General features: G+C 38.1%; 1 protein-coding gene across 2 annotated transcripts; it reads right to left on the reverse strand.

Moving 5' to 3' along the window:
- Nucleotides 1-626: 626 nt before the first annotated feature.
- On the reverse strand, nt 627-6,773 carry LOC125787025 (endonuclease domain-containing 1 protein-like). Of its 2 annotated transcripts, XM_049470780.1 has the most exons (3): nt 6,558-6,773; nt 5,921-6,448; nt 627-2,157 (listed from the first exon to the last, which is right to left on the reverse strand). In XM_049470780.1, the coding sequence occupies exons 2-3, from the start codon at nt 6,221-6,223 to the stop codon at nt 1,558-1,560; spliced, it is 903 nt and encodes a 300-aa protein (XP_049326737.1). In that variant the 5' UTR covers nt 6,224-6,448; nt 6,558-6,773; the 3' UTR covers nt 627-1,557. The 2 variants fall into 2 exon arrangements, with proteins under 2 accessions (XP_049326737.1, XP_049326736.1); XM_049470779.1 differs by having other exon boundaries at nt 5,921-6,773.
- Nucleotides 6,774-13,470: the final 6,697 nt, after the last annotated feature.

Genomic DNA, 13,470 nt, shown 5'->3' on the forward strand with positions numbered 1-13,470 from the left:
ACACAATAAGGAAGGAGGTTTACACTCAAAATCTCACAATACATGCCCCCATTAATTCTTTCATGTACACGGACCAGTCGTCCTGGTCCCTCTGCAGAGAAACAGCCCCAAAGCATGATGCTGCCACCCCCATGCTTCACAGTTGGTATGGTGTTCTTTGGATGTGACTCAGCAGCATTCACTCTCCTCCAAACGCACGGAGTTGTGTTTGTACCAAACGGCTCTACTGTGGTTTCATCTGAAATTCTCCCAACACTCTTCCGAAACATCTAAATGCTCTCTATCAAACTTCAGACATGCCGGATATGTACTGGCTTAAGCAGGGGGACACGTGTGGCACTGCGAGTGTCCACGGAAACATTAAACACAATAAAAGTGTTTTTTTAAAGTTTAGTAAATGTTTATATAATTTTAAGCAGAGCCGGTATATTTCAGATTGGAAACATTTCAGATATTAATTATATTAATTATATAAATCATATAAAAATATGGTTTAGGGTGTGTGTGTGTGTGTGTACATATAAGAGAGAAAGATTTGATTTGTTGCACAGGGAAAAGCTTTATTGATATTTTTTCATTTACATTATTAAGCATCATTACACATTTATAACTAGATTTCTGCAGTTATCTGATTCATTAATTAGCATAAAAATCTTAGATCAGGCGTGAAGCAAAGTACTAACGCATAAATAAACTTTTATAAATAAACTCCTCCTACAGCTTTTACGTAGAATCACGGAATTTTGCAGTATCGTAGGACCTATACCGGATTAGGTTACTTGTGCTTTTTTTCATACAGCCGACGTTTTCAGGCCCGGACATTTCCCCATAGGGATCCATTCAAAAGTGTCCACAAACTTTTGGCAACATTTTCAAACGAAGTTTCAAATGATATGCTAGGTAAACCGATCCGATCTAGGGTTTTTGTAAAATTATCGTACGAATTTTCCCCATATATCTGTATCTCTGTATGGAGGAGCTGCTGCATTAAACAGCTATTGGGCAAATCCTACCACCTAACAACCAATCAACAACACCTTAACAACCACCTAGCAAAACCTTAGCAACCACCACTTTTATGATAGCAACCACCTTAGCAACTACCTGCAACACCTTAGTAACTTCAGAAATTATACCAACTGTTTAGCAACCAATAAGCAGCCACCTGGAATATGTTAGCAACTGCCTAGCAACACATTAGCAACCACCGCATATGTGATAGCAACCACTTAATAACACATTAGCAACTGTCTATCAGCACCTTAGCAACCACTTTATATATGATATGAACTGCCTAGCTACCAATTATCAACACCTTATCAAATCACTTGGTATACTTAGCAACTGCCTAGCAACACCTTAGCAACCATCACAGATATAATTTAGACTTTCGCTTTTAGCCAAAAGTTTTTGAAGTTTAGCTTTTAGTTTAAAGATTTTGTACTTTTAGTCAAAAGTTAACAGCATAGCAACCACTCTTAACACGCTCCAGATAGAAACAGCTTAGCAACCATTTTAACTTTTTTAAACGTTATTAGCGCACTATTCCAAGCCAACTTAAAGTTCGTCATTGAACTTCCCCTTGTCTTGTTTCTGCTTGATTTTGCCAAACACACTGAACTGATCGTCTTCGTAGAGACTTCTGAGGCATTTATTTAGCTTATCAACGGTCAGATTCTCAGGAAATAGGGGGGTGATCTGCTCAGCGATGTAGGCGTTAGATACGTTTTCGCTGCGTTTTTTCTTGCTTTTGCAGGAATACGCGGTCCAGAAGTGACTAGGAATATTAACTCCATGATCAATTGTTTCCCCCCCCACCTCCCGTGTTATTGGCAGCCACTTCTTATCTCCTGGAACCACTCCACTCACAATGTACACAAAAGAATTTCTGTCACAGTTTCCTTTAATCTTTTTAAGCATCTCCTCCTCCACCTTTTCCACCCATTGTTTATTACTGTCCTCTGTCTGAGGAGCTGCGTTGGTGAGTGTGAAGGTGGACTCTTTGTGTGGATCACTCCGTGCGTAGCTTCTTGGAAACACGTGACCCATGGTGTAGCTGGTGTTCTCGTAGTCTTTTTTCTGAGCCTGAAACCGATAACCAAGTTCTTTCTCCTCCTCCTCTGTTTTCATGTCTTCTCCCTTGTTGGGGTCGTCGAGCTGTGTTGGAGAGAAACAAGAGGAAGTTCAGTCCAGATCCCGACCCACAGTCCTAAACACACACAGTAAACTTCACCCTCAGACAGGGACATCGGAGGCCAACCATCCCTAAAACGTGTCCCAGAACCCCTATATCCAAAAGGATATTCCCCCTGTCAGCACACAAATAAAAAGTCTGTCTGCACTTGTGTAAATTGTACATTGTTTAAATGAACAATTCCTTCAATGCTGCTGTGGTGACACAGACTTCACGCTGAAGATGTGTTTTTAGGGGCTTTGAATTAAATGTCTTTAGCTTTTAAAGTTTATATATATTATATATACAGATTATATATATATATATATATATATATATATATATATATATATATATATATTCAGTACGATGTAGTTTTATGTAGACTGTTTGTAATTTCTGCACAACATAAACAGAAATATTTAAAAAAAAAATCATAAAATAAAGCACTTAACATATGGGTCAATGACGTGACGCCTAAATTTTGTGTCCAACTTTCAATTAATTCTGTTTTACTTATTAAAAGTAATTAGTTCATTAGAAAGTTTAGGTTATTTAAAGTGTCAAAATATCATGTGGTGCGACCGTCCCACCATGACTACTGTTTTGAAAACTTCTTTAAAATTACTCCTAACCTATATATTTATTTTTTTTGCCCTTTTCAGCATGATTTTCAAAGTGTTTTTTAGTTCTGTACAAAATTTAAAGCATTTGTAATTTTATTTCCATCGTAATATACAAGCAAAATATCATGTGGTGCGACCATCAAGAAACTACTACTTTGGGACCTTTATGTTAAAACCAGTTTAAATACAGGAAGTTGCATCATTTACCAGTTTGCCAGGGACCTTCGGAAGCTGCAAGCAAGTTTGTAACTCTCTCTTAAATTTGATAAAAAATAACCTTTTTAACAGCTGGTATGTAGTTGCCACATTTGGATATCATAAGGTATGACCTTAAAAATAATGAATATTAAGTTACTTCTACAAATATATATTTTGATTATAAATTGTATAGTGACCTTTTGTGGGAAGTTAGCTTATTTTGTTTAGGTGGCCAATTATCTGCCTGTAAACTCTGACTGAACTTAAAAACATCACGTGGTGACCAAATGTCATGTGCTGCGACCACTGCAGAGGGTTTTCAATGATAGATATATGGGCTAGATTGTCACTTTTTGTGCTTTTATATTATTTGATGACATGTACACATAAAGTACTATATTTTAGTATTTTTTGGGAAAATATTTTAATGCAATTTAAGTAATTTTGAGTCAAATTACAGATAATGTTTAATCTTTGTAAAATATAATTATAAAAATGAAAAAAAACAAAACAAGCATGTAACGTTTATGTATTTCTTTACTGCTGTCAATCTATTTTACCAGATGCCGCTAACAAGCAAAGTAAAAACCGCTCACCATAATTCTAATCCCGCAGATATTAGACTTGAGATGAGATTCTGGCCAAAAAATCAGGGTCCACTATTACTTTCTATTGAGATCGTTCAGAAATATGATGTAATGATTCCAGGCAAATTAACCACTGTTAGGGGCACCTAAGATTCACCAGGTTTTGTCTTCAGATGCTGCACAAATTAGTTATAGGGAGGTGTAGAGCTGGGCAATATGGCCCCAAAAAATGTTTTATTAAACTTCAGATGATAAAGAAATGGTTAAAAACATTTTTTGTTGTTTTTACTCAAATTTCCCCTTAGTAGTTAAAGTGCAACCAGAAACAAGCAAAAAAAACTATTGTAACAATTGAGAACATCTAATAACTTTTAGAACGCTTTCCCCAACATAGTTTAGGTACAGACACAATGCACCCTCAAACCTGGTTTATTCAATTCTAGAATTAAATGTTCTTAACAAAGCCATAATGTTCGCTGCACTTACAACACATCATAACACTTATGTTCTACACATATTATACTGTGATGGGATTTTTGGAAAAAAAAAGGAGGTGTGTGCTAGTCTTCATCCTCCTGGTGTTGGGGCATCACTAGTAATAGGTAATGGGTAATTGGTCATGTAAATTAGGGAAGAATTGGGAAAAAAATAGAAAACAATTCTGGTTTTGTATGGAATTCTATTTTTGTATTTATTTAGTTTGTTAAATTTATTGTTTATTGATCTCTTTTAATAGTTAAATAGTAATGATACAATACTTTATGTCATTTGGAGCGACCACTCATCATGTGGTGCAACCTATAATAACAGTAACTGTATTCAATTTAAAACAAAGTATCTATTTTCTGTTGCTGAAATATTAACTATTGATACTGTATGCTGAAGTTAATGGTATTTAAAAAAAAAACATTTTAACGTTTTTATAGGATTTACAGCAAAAAATACCCTATTAACTACATTATAGCCAGTGATTGTGACACTAAAAAACAAAATTCTGATCATTATTTACAAAAACTAAAAAATAATGCAAAAATTTTATTTATAGACACTTTTTATTAGTGGGAATTTGTAAAATAAAAATAAAGTATATTAAGGAAATGTATTAATTTTAACATAAATCACGGTTGCACCACATGACATTTTGTAAGGCCAAGGCCAATTCTTCTAAATAAAAATATACTAAAATCACTCAATCTAAGATTTTAATATGAGTTTATGTGTTCACAACATTTTTTTTTTTAATAATTGCAACAGATACTCTTATTTTTTGTATTTTAAAATTGCCATGTTGAAAATCCTTATACGTCATTGACCCATATACTACAGTCTCAGTGTAACGTGTGTAATTTAATATGAACATGAAATTAAAAACATTGGTGTCTGTAGTGAGTAATTAACTGGACATATATGAGTAGTTCTACAGTTAACTAAAATAAGGGTTTCTCCATGTATGTGATTTAATGTGATTTGATTTAATACTTTTTAAGAGAGAACAATTAAAATCATATTAAACGTGTGGAGCTGCGGCTGCGGATGAGCTCGCGGGGGGGCTGGAGCCTGTCCCAACCGGCATCGGGCGGAGGGCAGTATACACCCTGGACAGACCGCCAATCCATCGCAGGACTAGTTATATTTAGTCAGGTTATATTTATCGAATATTAAAATGCAAATAGAAAAGAGCTTTTCATGGGAAACACTGATGAAATAAAACTTTGATATAAGTTGTAGTAGTGAGTGTACAGCAGCTATAGATTTACTATTCTACACCAAATATATTATAAAATATCAGACAGACTTCAGAACTCTACCTCAAAAAAAAACTCTATAAATACATAAAGTATTGGGCACCGAGTGGTCCAGCGGTCTAAAGCGCTGCCACTATGAGCAGGAGGTCGCAGGTTTGAATCCCGCCCATGCAGCTTTACCATCAAGCTGCCGGTGCTTAGAGGGAGCAAAATTGGCCCTGCTCCCTCCGGGTGGGTACAGTAGATGGCGCTCTCTCCCCACATCACTCCTAGGGTGATGTCTGCGGCACAGGGCGTCTGTGAGCTGATGTATCAGAACCGAGTCACTGCGCTTTACTCTGAGCGTTAGCGCTGTGATGCTGCTCGGCAATGCTACACCATCAGCAGCTCGAAAAGAATCGGTGGCTGACTTCACATGTATCAGAGGAAGCATGTGTTAGTCTTCACCTTCCTGGTGTGTTGGGGCATCACTAGTGATGGGGGGAGTCCTAGTGAGGGGGTTGGGTAATTGGCCGTGTAAAATGGGGAGAAAATGGGAAAAATTTGAAATAAAATTAAAAATTAATATATTAAATACAAAGGTTTACTCACCTGAGGCTCAATCTTCCAGTCCCAGGGACCCTTTATGTCCCCACTCTCAGTAAAAGAGTAGGTGTAGGCGGAGTAGACGGGGATCTTGAACTTGGTGTCATACAGAGTGGCGAACCTGTAATCTCCTTTATAGAACTGACAGATCTGCCTATACTTAGGTCTACTCGTAACAGTCGGAGGGACGGCTCGGTTTTTTTTGTCTCTGATGAAGAACTGAGGACAGGTGTCTTTGAAGGAGTCCACGACCTCGGCCACGGAGAGAGAGAACATCCCCAGCAGCAGCAGCACAGCGAAGAGCTTCATCCTGACCTTCAGCAGATCTCCAGCTCAACACCCGTCTACAGGGGTCTAATATATACGCAACCTCACACAGGGGGAGGAGCAGGAGGATGAGGAGGAAGAGGAGCAGCAGGAGCAGGAGGAGGAGGTAACAGGTCTACAGGGGTGAATCTGAAAGTGGGAGGAGCTTGAGTGCAGAGTCACCTCAGCCTCCACACAGACCTGCTTCTCCAACCAGACTGTAAACACCTGAGATCAGGTAGAGTCAGCGTACAATCAACCACACACTGAATAACTTCTGTTTATGTTCCAAACACAATATCACAATCAATAATCAGAACTAATAATCAATACCGACCGTGAGGAATAGATGTAATCCTTGCAGTGGTCCTGCTGATCGATCTGCAGTTTATTAATGATTTATAAAGAGTGAATACATTTATATTTACATCAAAAACATTAGATCTGGATCCTCAGAGAGCATGAATATGGTTCATTAAGAGTAATAAACTGTGCAGAACATGCTGGAGATAAAATCTTTATAGAATAAACAGCAAGCAAAGAGGAATTCTGAATTAAGCTCTGAATTAAGAAGATTTTGTAAAGTTCTGAATCACGATAAAAGGGAATTGTAAAGTTAAGAATCACAAGAGGATTTTTTTAGAATCTGATGGTGTGTAAAGTGTTAGATTAGAGTGAGGGACGGTGTGTAAAGTGTTAGATTAGAGTGAGGGATGGTGTGTAAAGTTTTAGATTACAGTGAGGGATGGTGTGTAAAGTTTTAGATTAGAGTGAGGGATGGTGTGTAAAGTTTTAGATTAGAGTGAGGGATGGTGTGTAAAGTTTTAGATTAGAGTGAGGGATGGTGTGTAAAGTTTTAGATTAGAGTGAGGGATGGTGTGTAAAGTTTTAGATTAGAGTGAGGGATGGTGTGTAAAGTTTTAGATTAGAGTGAGGGATGGTGTGTAAAGTTTTAGATTAGAGTGAGGGATGGTGTGTAAAGTTTTAGATTAGAGTGAGGGATGGTGTGTAAAGTTTTAGATTAGAGTGAGGGACGGTGTGTAAAGTTTTAGATTAGAGTGAGGGACGGTGTGTAAAGTTTTAGATTAGAGTGAGGGATGGTGTGTAAAGTTTTAGATTAGAGTAAGGGATGGTGTGTAAAGTTTTAGATTAGAGTGAGGGATGGTGTGTAAAGTTTTAGATTAGAGTGAGGGATGGTGTGTAAAGTTTTAGATTAGAGTGAGGGATGGTGTGTAAAGTGTTAGATTAGAGTGAGGGATGGTGTGTAAAGTGTTAGATTAGAGTGAGGGATGGTGTGTAAAGTTTTAGATTAGAGTGAGGGATGTTGGGTAAAGTTTTAGATTAGAGTGAGGGACGGTGTGTAAAGTTTTAGATTAGAGTGAGGGACGGTGTGTAAAGCGTTAGAGTGAGGGATGGTGTGTAAAGTTTTAGATTAGAGTGAGGGATGGTGTGTAAAGTTTTAGATTAGAGTGAGGGACGGTGTGTAAAGTTTTAGATTAGAGTGAGGGATGGTGTGTAAAGTTTTAGATTAGTGTGAGGGATGGTGTGTAAAGTGTTAGATTAGAGTGAGGTATGGTGTGTAAAGTTTTAGATTACAGTGAGGTATGGTGTGTAAAGTGTTAGATTAGAGTGAGGGATGGTGTGTAAAGTTTTAGATTAGAGTGAGGGACGGTGTGTAAAGTTTTAGATTAGAGTGAGGGACGGTGTGTAAAGTTTTAGATTAGAGTGAGGGATGGTGTGTAAAGTTTTAGATTACAGTGAGGGATGGTGTGTAAAGTTTTAGATTAGAGTGAGGGATGGTGGGTAAAGTTTTAGATTAGAGTGAGGGACGGTGTGTAAAGTTTTAGATTAGAGTGAGGGACGGTGTGTAAAGTGTTAGAGTGAGGGATGGTGTGTAAAGTTTTAGATTAGAGTGAGGGATGGTGTGTAAAGTTTTAGATTAGAGTGAGGGATGGTGTGTAAAGTTTTAGATTAGAGTGAGGGATGGTGTGTAAAGTTTTAGATTAGAGTGAGGGACGGTGTGTAAAGTTTTAGATTAGAGTGAGGGACGGTGTGTAAAGTTTTAGATTAGAGTGAGGGATGGTGTGTAAAGTTTTAGATTAGAGTGAGGGACGGTGTGTAAAGTTTTAGATTAGAGTGAGGGATGGTGTGTAAAGTTTTAGATTAGTGTGAGGGATGGTGTGTAAAGTGTTAGATTAGAGTGAGGTATGGTGTGTAAAGTTTTAGATTACAGTGAGGTATGGTGTGTAAAGTGTTAGATTAGAGTGAGGGATGGTGTGTAAAGTTTTAGATTAGAGTGAGGGACGGTGTGTAAAGTTTTAGATTAGAGTGAGGGACGGTGTGTAAAGTTTTAGATTAGAGTGAGGGATGGTGTGTAAAGTTTTAGATTAGAGTGAGGGATGGTGTGTAAAGTTTTAGATTAGAGTGAGGGATGGTGGGTAAAGTTTTAGATTAGAGTGAGGGACGGTGTGTAAAGTTTTAGATTAGAGTGAGGGACGGTGTGTAAAGTGTTAGAGTGAGGGATGGTGTGTAAAGTTTTAGATTAGAGTGAGGGATGGTGTGTAAAGTTTTAGATTAGAGTGAGGGATGGTGTGTAAAGTTTTAGATTAGAGTGAGGGATGGTGTGTAAAGTTTTAGATTAGAGTGAGGGACGGTGTGTAAAGTTTTAGATTAGAGTGAGGGATGGTGTGTAAAGTTTTAGATTAGAGTGAGGGACGGTGTGTAAAGTTTTAGATTAGAGTGAGGGATGGTGTGTAAAGTTTAAGATTAGAGTGAGGGGTGGTGTGTAAAGTGTTAGAGTGAGGGATGGTGTGTAAAGTGTTAGAGTGAGGGATGGTGTGTAAAGTTTTAGATTACAGTGAGGGATGGTGTGTAAAGTTTTAGATTAGAGTGAGGGATGGTGTGTAAAGTGTTAGATTAGAGTGAGGGATGGTGTGTAAAGTTTTAGATTAGAGTGAGGGATGGTGTGTAAAGTTTAAGATTAGAGTGAGGGGTGGTGTGTAAAGTTTAAGATTAGAGTGAGGGGTGGTGTGTAAAGTTTTAGATTAGAGTGAGGGGTGGTGTGTAAAGTTTTAGATTAGAGTGAGGGGTGGTGTGTAAAGTTTTAGATTAGAGTGAGGGGTGGTGTGTAAAGTTTTAGATTAGAGTGAGGAATGGTGTGTAAAGTGTTAGATTAGAGTGAGGGATGGTGTGTAAAGTTTTAGATTAGAATGCGGGATGATGTGTAAAGTTTTAGATTAGAGTGAGGGACGGGGTGTAAAGTTTTAGATTAGAGTGAGGGACGGTGTGTAACGTTTTAGATTACAGTGAGGGATGGTGTGTAAAGTTTTAGATTAGAGTGAGGGATGGTGTGTAAAGTTTTAGATTACAGTGAGGGATGGTGTGTAAAGTTTTAGATTAGAGTGAGGGATGGTGTGTAAAGTTTTAGATTACAGTGAGGGATGGTGTGTAAAGTTTTAGATTAGAGTGAGGGACGGTGTGTAAAGTTTTAGATTAGAGTGAGGGGTGGTGTGTAAAGTTTTAGATTAGAGTGAGGGATGGTGTGTAAAGTTTTAGATTACAGTGAGGGATGGAGTGTAAAGTTTTAGATTAGAGTGAGGGATGGTGTATAAAGTTTTAGATTAGAGTGAGGGATGGTGTGTAAAGTTTTAGATTAGAGTGAGGGGTGGTGTGTAAAGTTTTAGATTAGAGTGAGGGACGGTGTGTAAAGTTTTAGATTAGAGTGAGGGATGGTGTGTAAAGTTCTAGACTAGAGTGAGGGATGGTGTATAAAGTTTTAGATTAGAGTGAGGGATGGTGTGTAAAGTTCTAGACTAGAGTGAGGGATGGTGAGTAAAGTTTTAGATTACAGTGAGGGATGGTGTGTAAAGTTTTAGATTAGAGTGAGGGATGGTGTGTAAAGTTTTAGATTAGAGTGAGGGATGGTGTGTAAAGTTTTAGATTAGAGTGAGGGATGGTGTGTAAAGTTTTAGATTAGAGTGAGGGATGGTGTGTAAAGTTTTAGATTAGAGTGAGGATTCTGATTACCTGTATTTTTCATGTTCTTTATTAATTCAGTATTAAGGTGTTGCACTAATAAAATGTGCAGAACTTGCTGGAGATAAAATCTTTATAGAAGGGGCAGCGAGCACAGCCACTTCCTGTTTGGTTAGGGTCCGTATCTGTTCAGCCAATCAGGTCTAATTTCAGCTGATGAGTAAACAACACTTCTATGTAGGTGTTAGATTAGTGCACAAAGTGTAAACTCACCCTGTGTTGTTTTTCTGATGCTGTGAATCCAGATATAGAAACAGAGTTGGAATGAACAGATAATATTATTAATGAGTTCCACAAAATTTGCTCTATTATTATAAAAATGGGTTAAAAATGTCTAAAAAGTTTACTTTTTTTGTAAAAGTTTATATTTTTGTAAAAAGGTTAAATATATATTTTTGGGAGCTTTTCATTTGTTGCTGTGACCTCTCTGCAGGCTGTGTCCCTCTGCTGCTGCCGTACCTCCATCAGACGAGTTAGAGCTCTGAGATGGATGGTGTGTAGCTGCTGCAGTTCCTCTCTAAAATATATATTTTCTAATCTTTATCCAGTTCAAAACTTTAAAACACTGTTCTATAACTTTATAAAAATATCTAGTGCTCTATTTATTATATAGTTTTGATAAGAAATGCTAACTTTATCGAGTTATAGTATAGACACGTGCTCCGCATGTGCGAGTCGCGTTATATAACTTGTGCTTTCTAAAGTAAAATGTGAATTAAGCGAATCCCTTTTTATCTTATTTTATTTTTTACAACCTCAGTGTGCTATACCTGCAGCCGTTCATTGCAAGATTTGAAGATTTATTTGGTTTAATCTGTTTCAGGTATGTTGCTCCCTAGATCTTCAAGTCTGAACACAGATTCTCCATTGGATTAAGGTCTGGGCTTTGACTAGGCCATTCCAATATGTTTACACGTTTCCTCTTGAACCACTCAAGTGTTGCTTTAGCAGTATGCTTTGGGTCATTGTCCTGTTGGAAGGTAAATCTCCGCCCTAGTCTCAAATCACTGACAGACGTAAACAGGTTTTGCTCAAGAATATCCCTGTATTTAGCCCCATCCATCTTCCCCTCGACTCGGACCAGTTTTCCAGTCCCTGCTGCTGAAAAACATCCCCACAGCATGATGCTTCCACCACCATGTTTCACTGTGGGGATGGTGTTCTTGGGGTGATGAGATGCGTTGGGTTTGCGCCAGACATAGCGTTTTCCTTGTTGGCCAAAAGTTCAATTTTGGTCTCATCTGACCACAGTACCTTCCTCCATACAGTTTGGGAGTCTCCCACATGCCTTTTTGCAAACTCGAAACGAGCCTTCCTATTTTTGCCTGTAAGTAAAGTTTTTTTTTCTGGCCACTCTTCTATAAAGCCCAACTCTATGGAGTGCACGGCTTATTGTGGTCATATGAACAGATACTCCAGTCTCTGCTTGGGAACTCTGCAGCTCCTTCAGGGTTAGCTTTGGTCTCTGTGCTGCCTCTCTGATGAATGCCCTCAATGAGTTTTGGTGGGCGGCCCTCTCTTGGCAGGTTTGTTGTGGTACCACGTTCTTTCCATTTGATGATGATGGATTTGATGGTGCTCCGGGGGATCATCAGAGATTTGGATATTTTTTTATAACCCAACCCTGACTTATACTTCTCTACAACTTTATCCCTGACTTGCTTGGAGAGCTCCTTGGTCTTCATGGTGTTGTTTGGTTAGCTTAATGGTGTTGCAGCCTCTGGGGCCTTTCAGAAAAGGTGTGTATATACTGACAGATCATGTGACACTTAGATTGCACACCGGTGGCCTTCATTTCACTAAGCATGTGACTTCTGAAGGTAATTGGTTGCACCAGAACTTTTTAGGGGCTTCATAACAAAGGGGGTGAATACATATGCACATGCCAATTTTCAGTTTTTTATTTTCATACTTTCTTTATATACATATATATTTTTTTCTCATTTCACTTCTAAAACGTAGACTATTTTGTGCAGATGCATCACATTCAATTCAGATAAAAAAAATACATACAGGTTGTAATGTAGTAAAATAGGGAAATAATCCAAGGGGGTGAATACTTTTGCAAGGCACTGTACATGTAATGTTAAACTACTGTTTTAAAAAGAATGCTCAGACGAGTGAGAGCTCTGAGATGGAAGAATAAACAGAGTGGAAAGCAGCACTGGTCTGAGACTTATTTACTGGCCAAACAGTGGTCGTTACATATGGAAACATTTAACTCTGTGACCAATCACACGCTAAACGCTTTATATACACCTAATGATAAACTCTCAGCATAAAAACCTACTCATAATCTAATACTGCTTTTGAAGAGTATGAGGTTTTATTCAGCAATTAAAGCTTTTAGTGAAACATTTCTACTCAAACAAATCAAGATTTTTGCTTCCTACTCATTCAAAACTTTCCAACTTTCCAACTCCCTCTAACTGTTATCTACTATAATTTTTGAATGATGTTAAGAGGATTTGTCAGGTTGTGAATCAAAGAAAGAGGGATTTGTAAAGTTATGTATCACAGTATATAAAGTTGTAGATTACAGTAGGATTGGTGTGTAAAGTTCTGGACCACATTAAGGAAGGAAGGATGGATGGATGGATGGATGGATGGATGGATGGATGGATGGATGGAAAGAAATACTTTATTGATCCCAGAGGGATCTTTTGGACATCCACCAGCGGGTATGCACAGTAGGACGGATAAGATAACACCATACTTATAAAAATACAAATACAATAAAATATATAAAGTGTAAAAGTACAGTCAGTAGTGTGTAACGGAGTGCAGTTGAACACAGTAGACAATGAACACCAGTTGATTTGCATATAATGAGGGTATCTGATGTCAGCCATACAAAACATGCAAATACACAGTTGTATAATAATTTAAATTTGCAGTGCAAGCTTGTGCAAAAACTACTACTGCAAAATAATGTAATGTAAAAGGGAATCTCTGAGAGTGTGTCTGCTGAGATGAGGCCTGTGTACATGGAGTGGCCAGAGTGAAAAAATGTCACTAAAAGTCTTTACTTTGCTGTGCTGAGATGAGTTGAACAGTCTTATGGCCTGAGGGACAAAAGACTTTCGGAGTCTGTCTGTGGAGCAGGACTGGGACAGCAGTCTGCCGCTGAATGAGCTCCTCTGCCTGGTGATGGTGCTGTGCAGAGGGTGGTGAACATTGTCCATGATGTTCAGCAGCTTGCTGAGGGCTCTCCT

This window comes from Astyanax mexicanus, chromosome 22, assembly GCF_023375975.1.
Source record: "Astyanax mexicanus isolate ESR-SI-001 chromosome 22, AstMex3_surface, whole genome shotgun sequence".
NCBI lineage: Eukaryota > Metazoa > Chordata > Actinopteri > Characiformes > Acestrorhamphidae > Astyanax > Astyanax mexicanus.

Excerpts from the sequence above, each read along its gene's own strand:
- LOC125787025 (XM_049470780.1), bottom strand. The coding sequence starts at position 6,223 with ATGAAGCTCTTCGCTGTGCTGCTGCTGCTGGGGATGTTCTCTCTCTCC. Across the intron at positions 2,158-5,920 it reads ACTGGAAGATTGAGCCTCAG|CTCGACGACCCCAACAAGGG; the intron begins GTGAGTAAACCT and ends TCTCCAACACAG.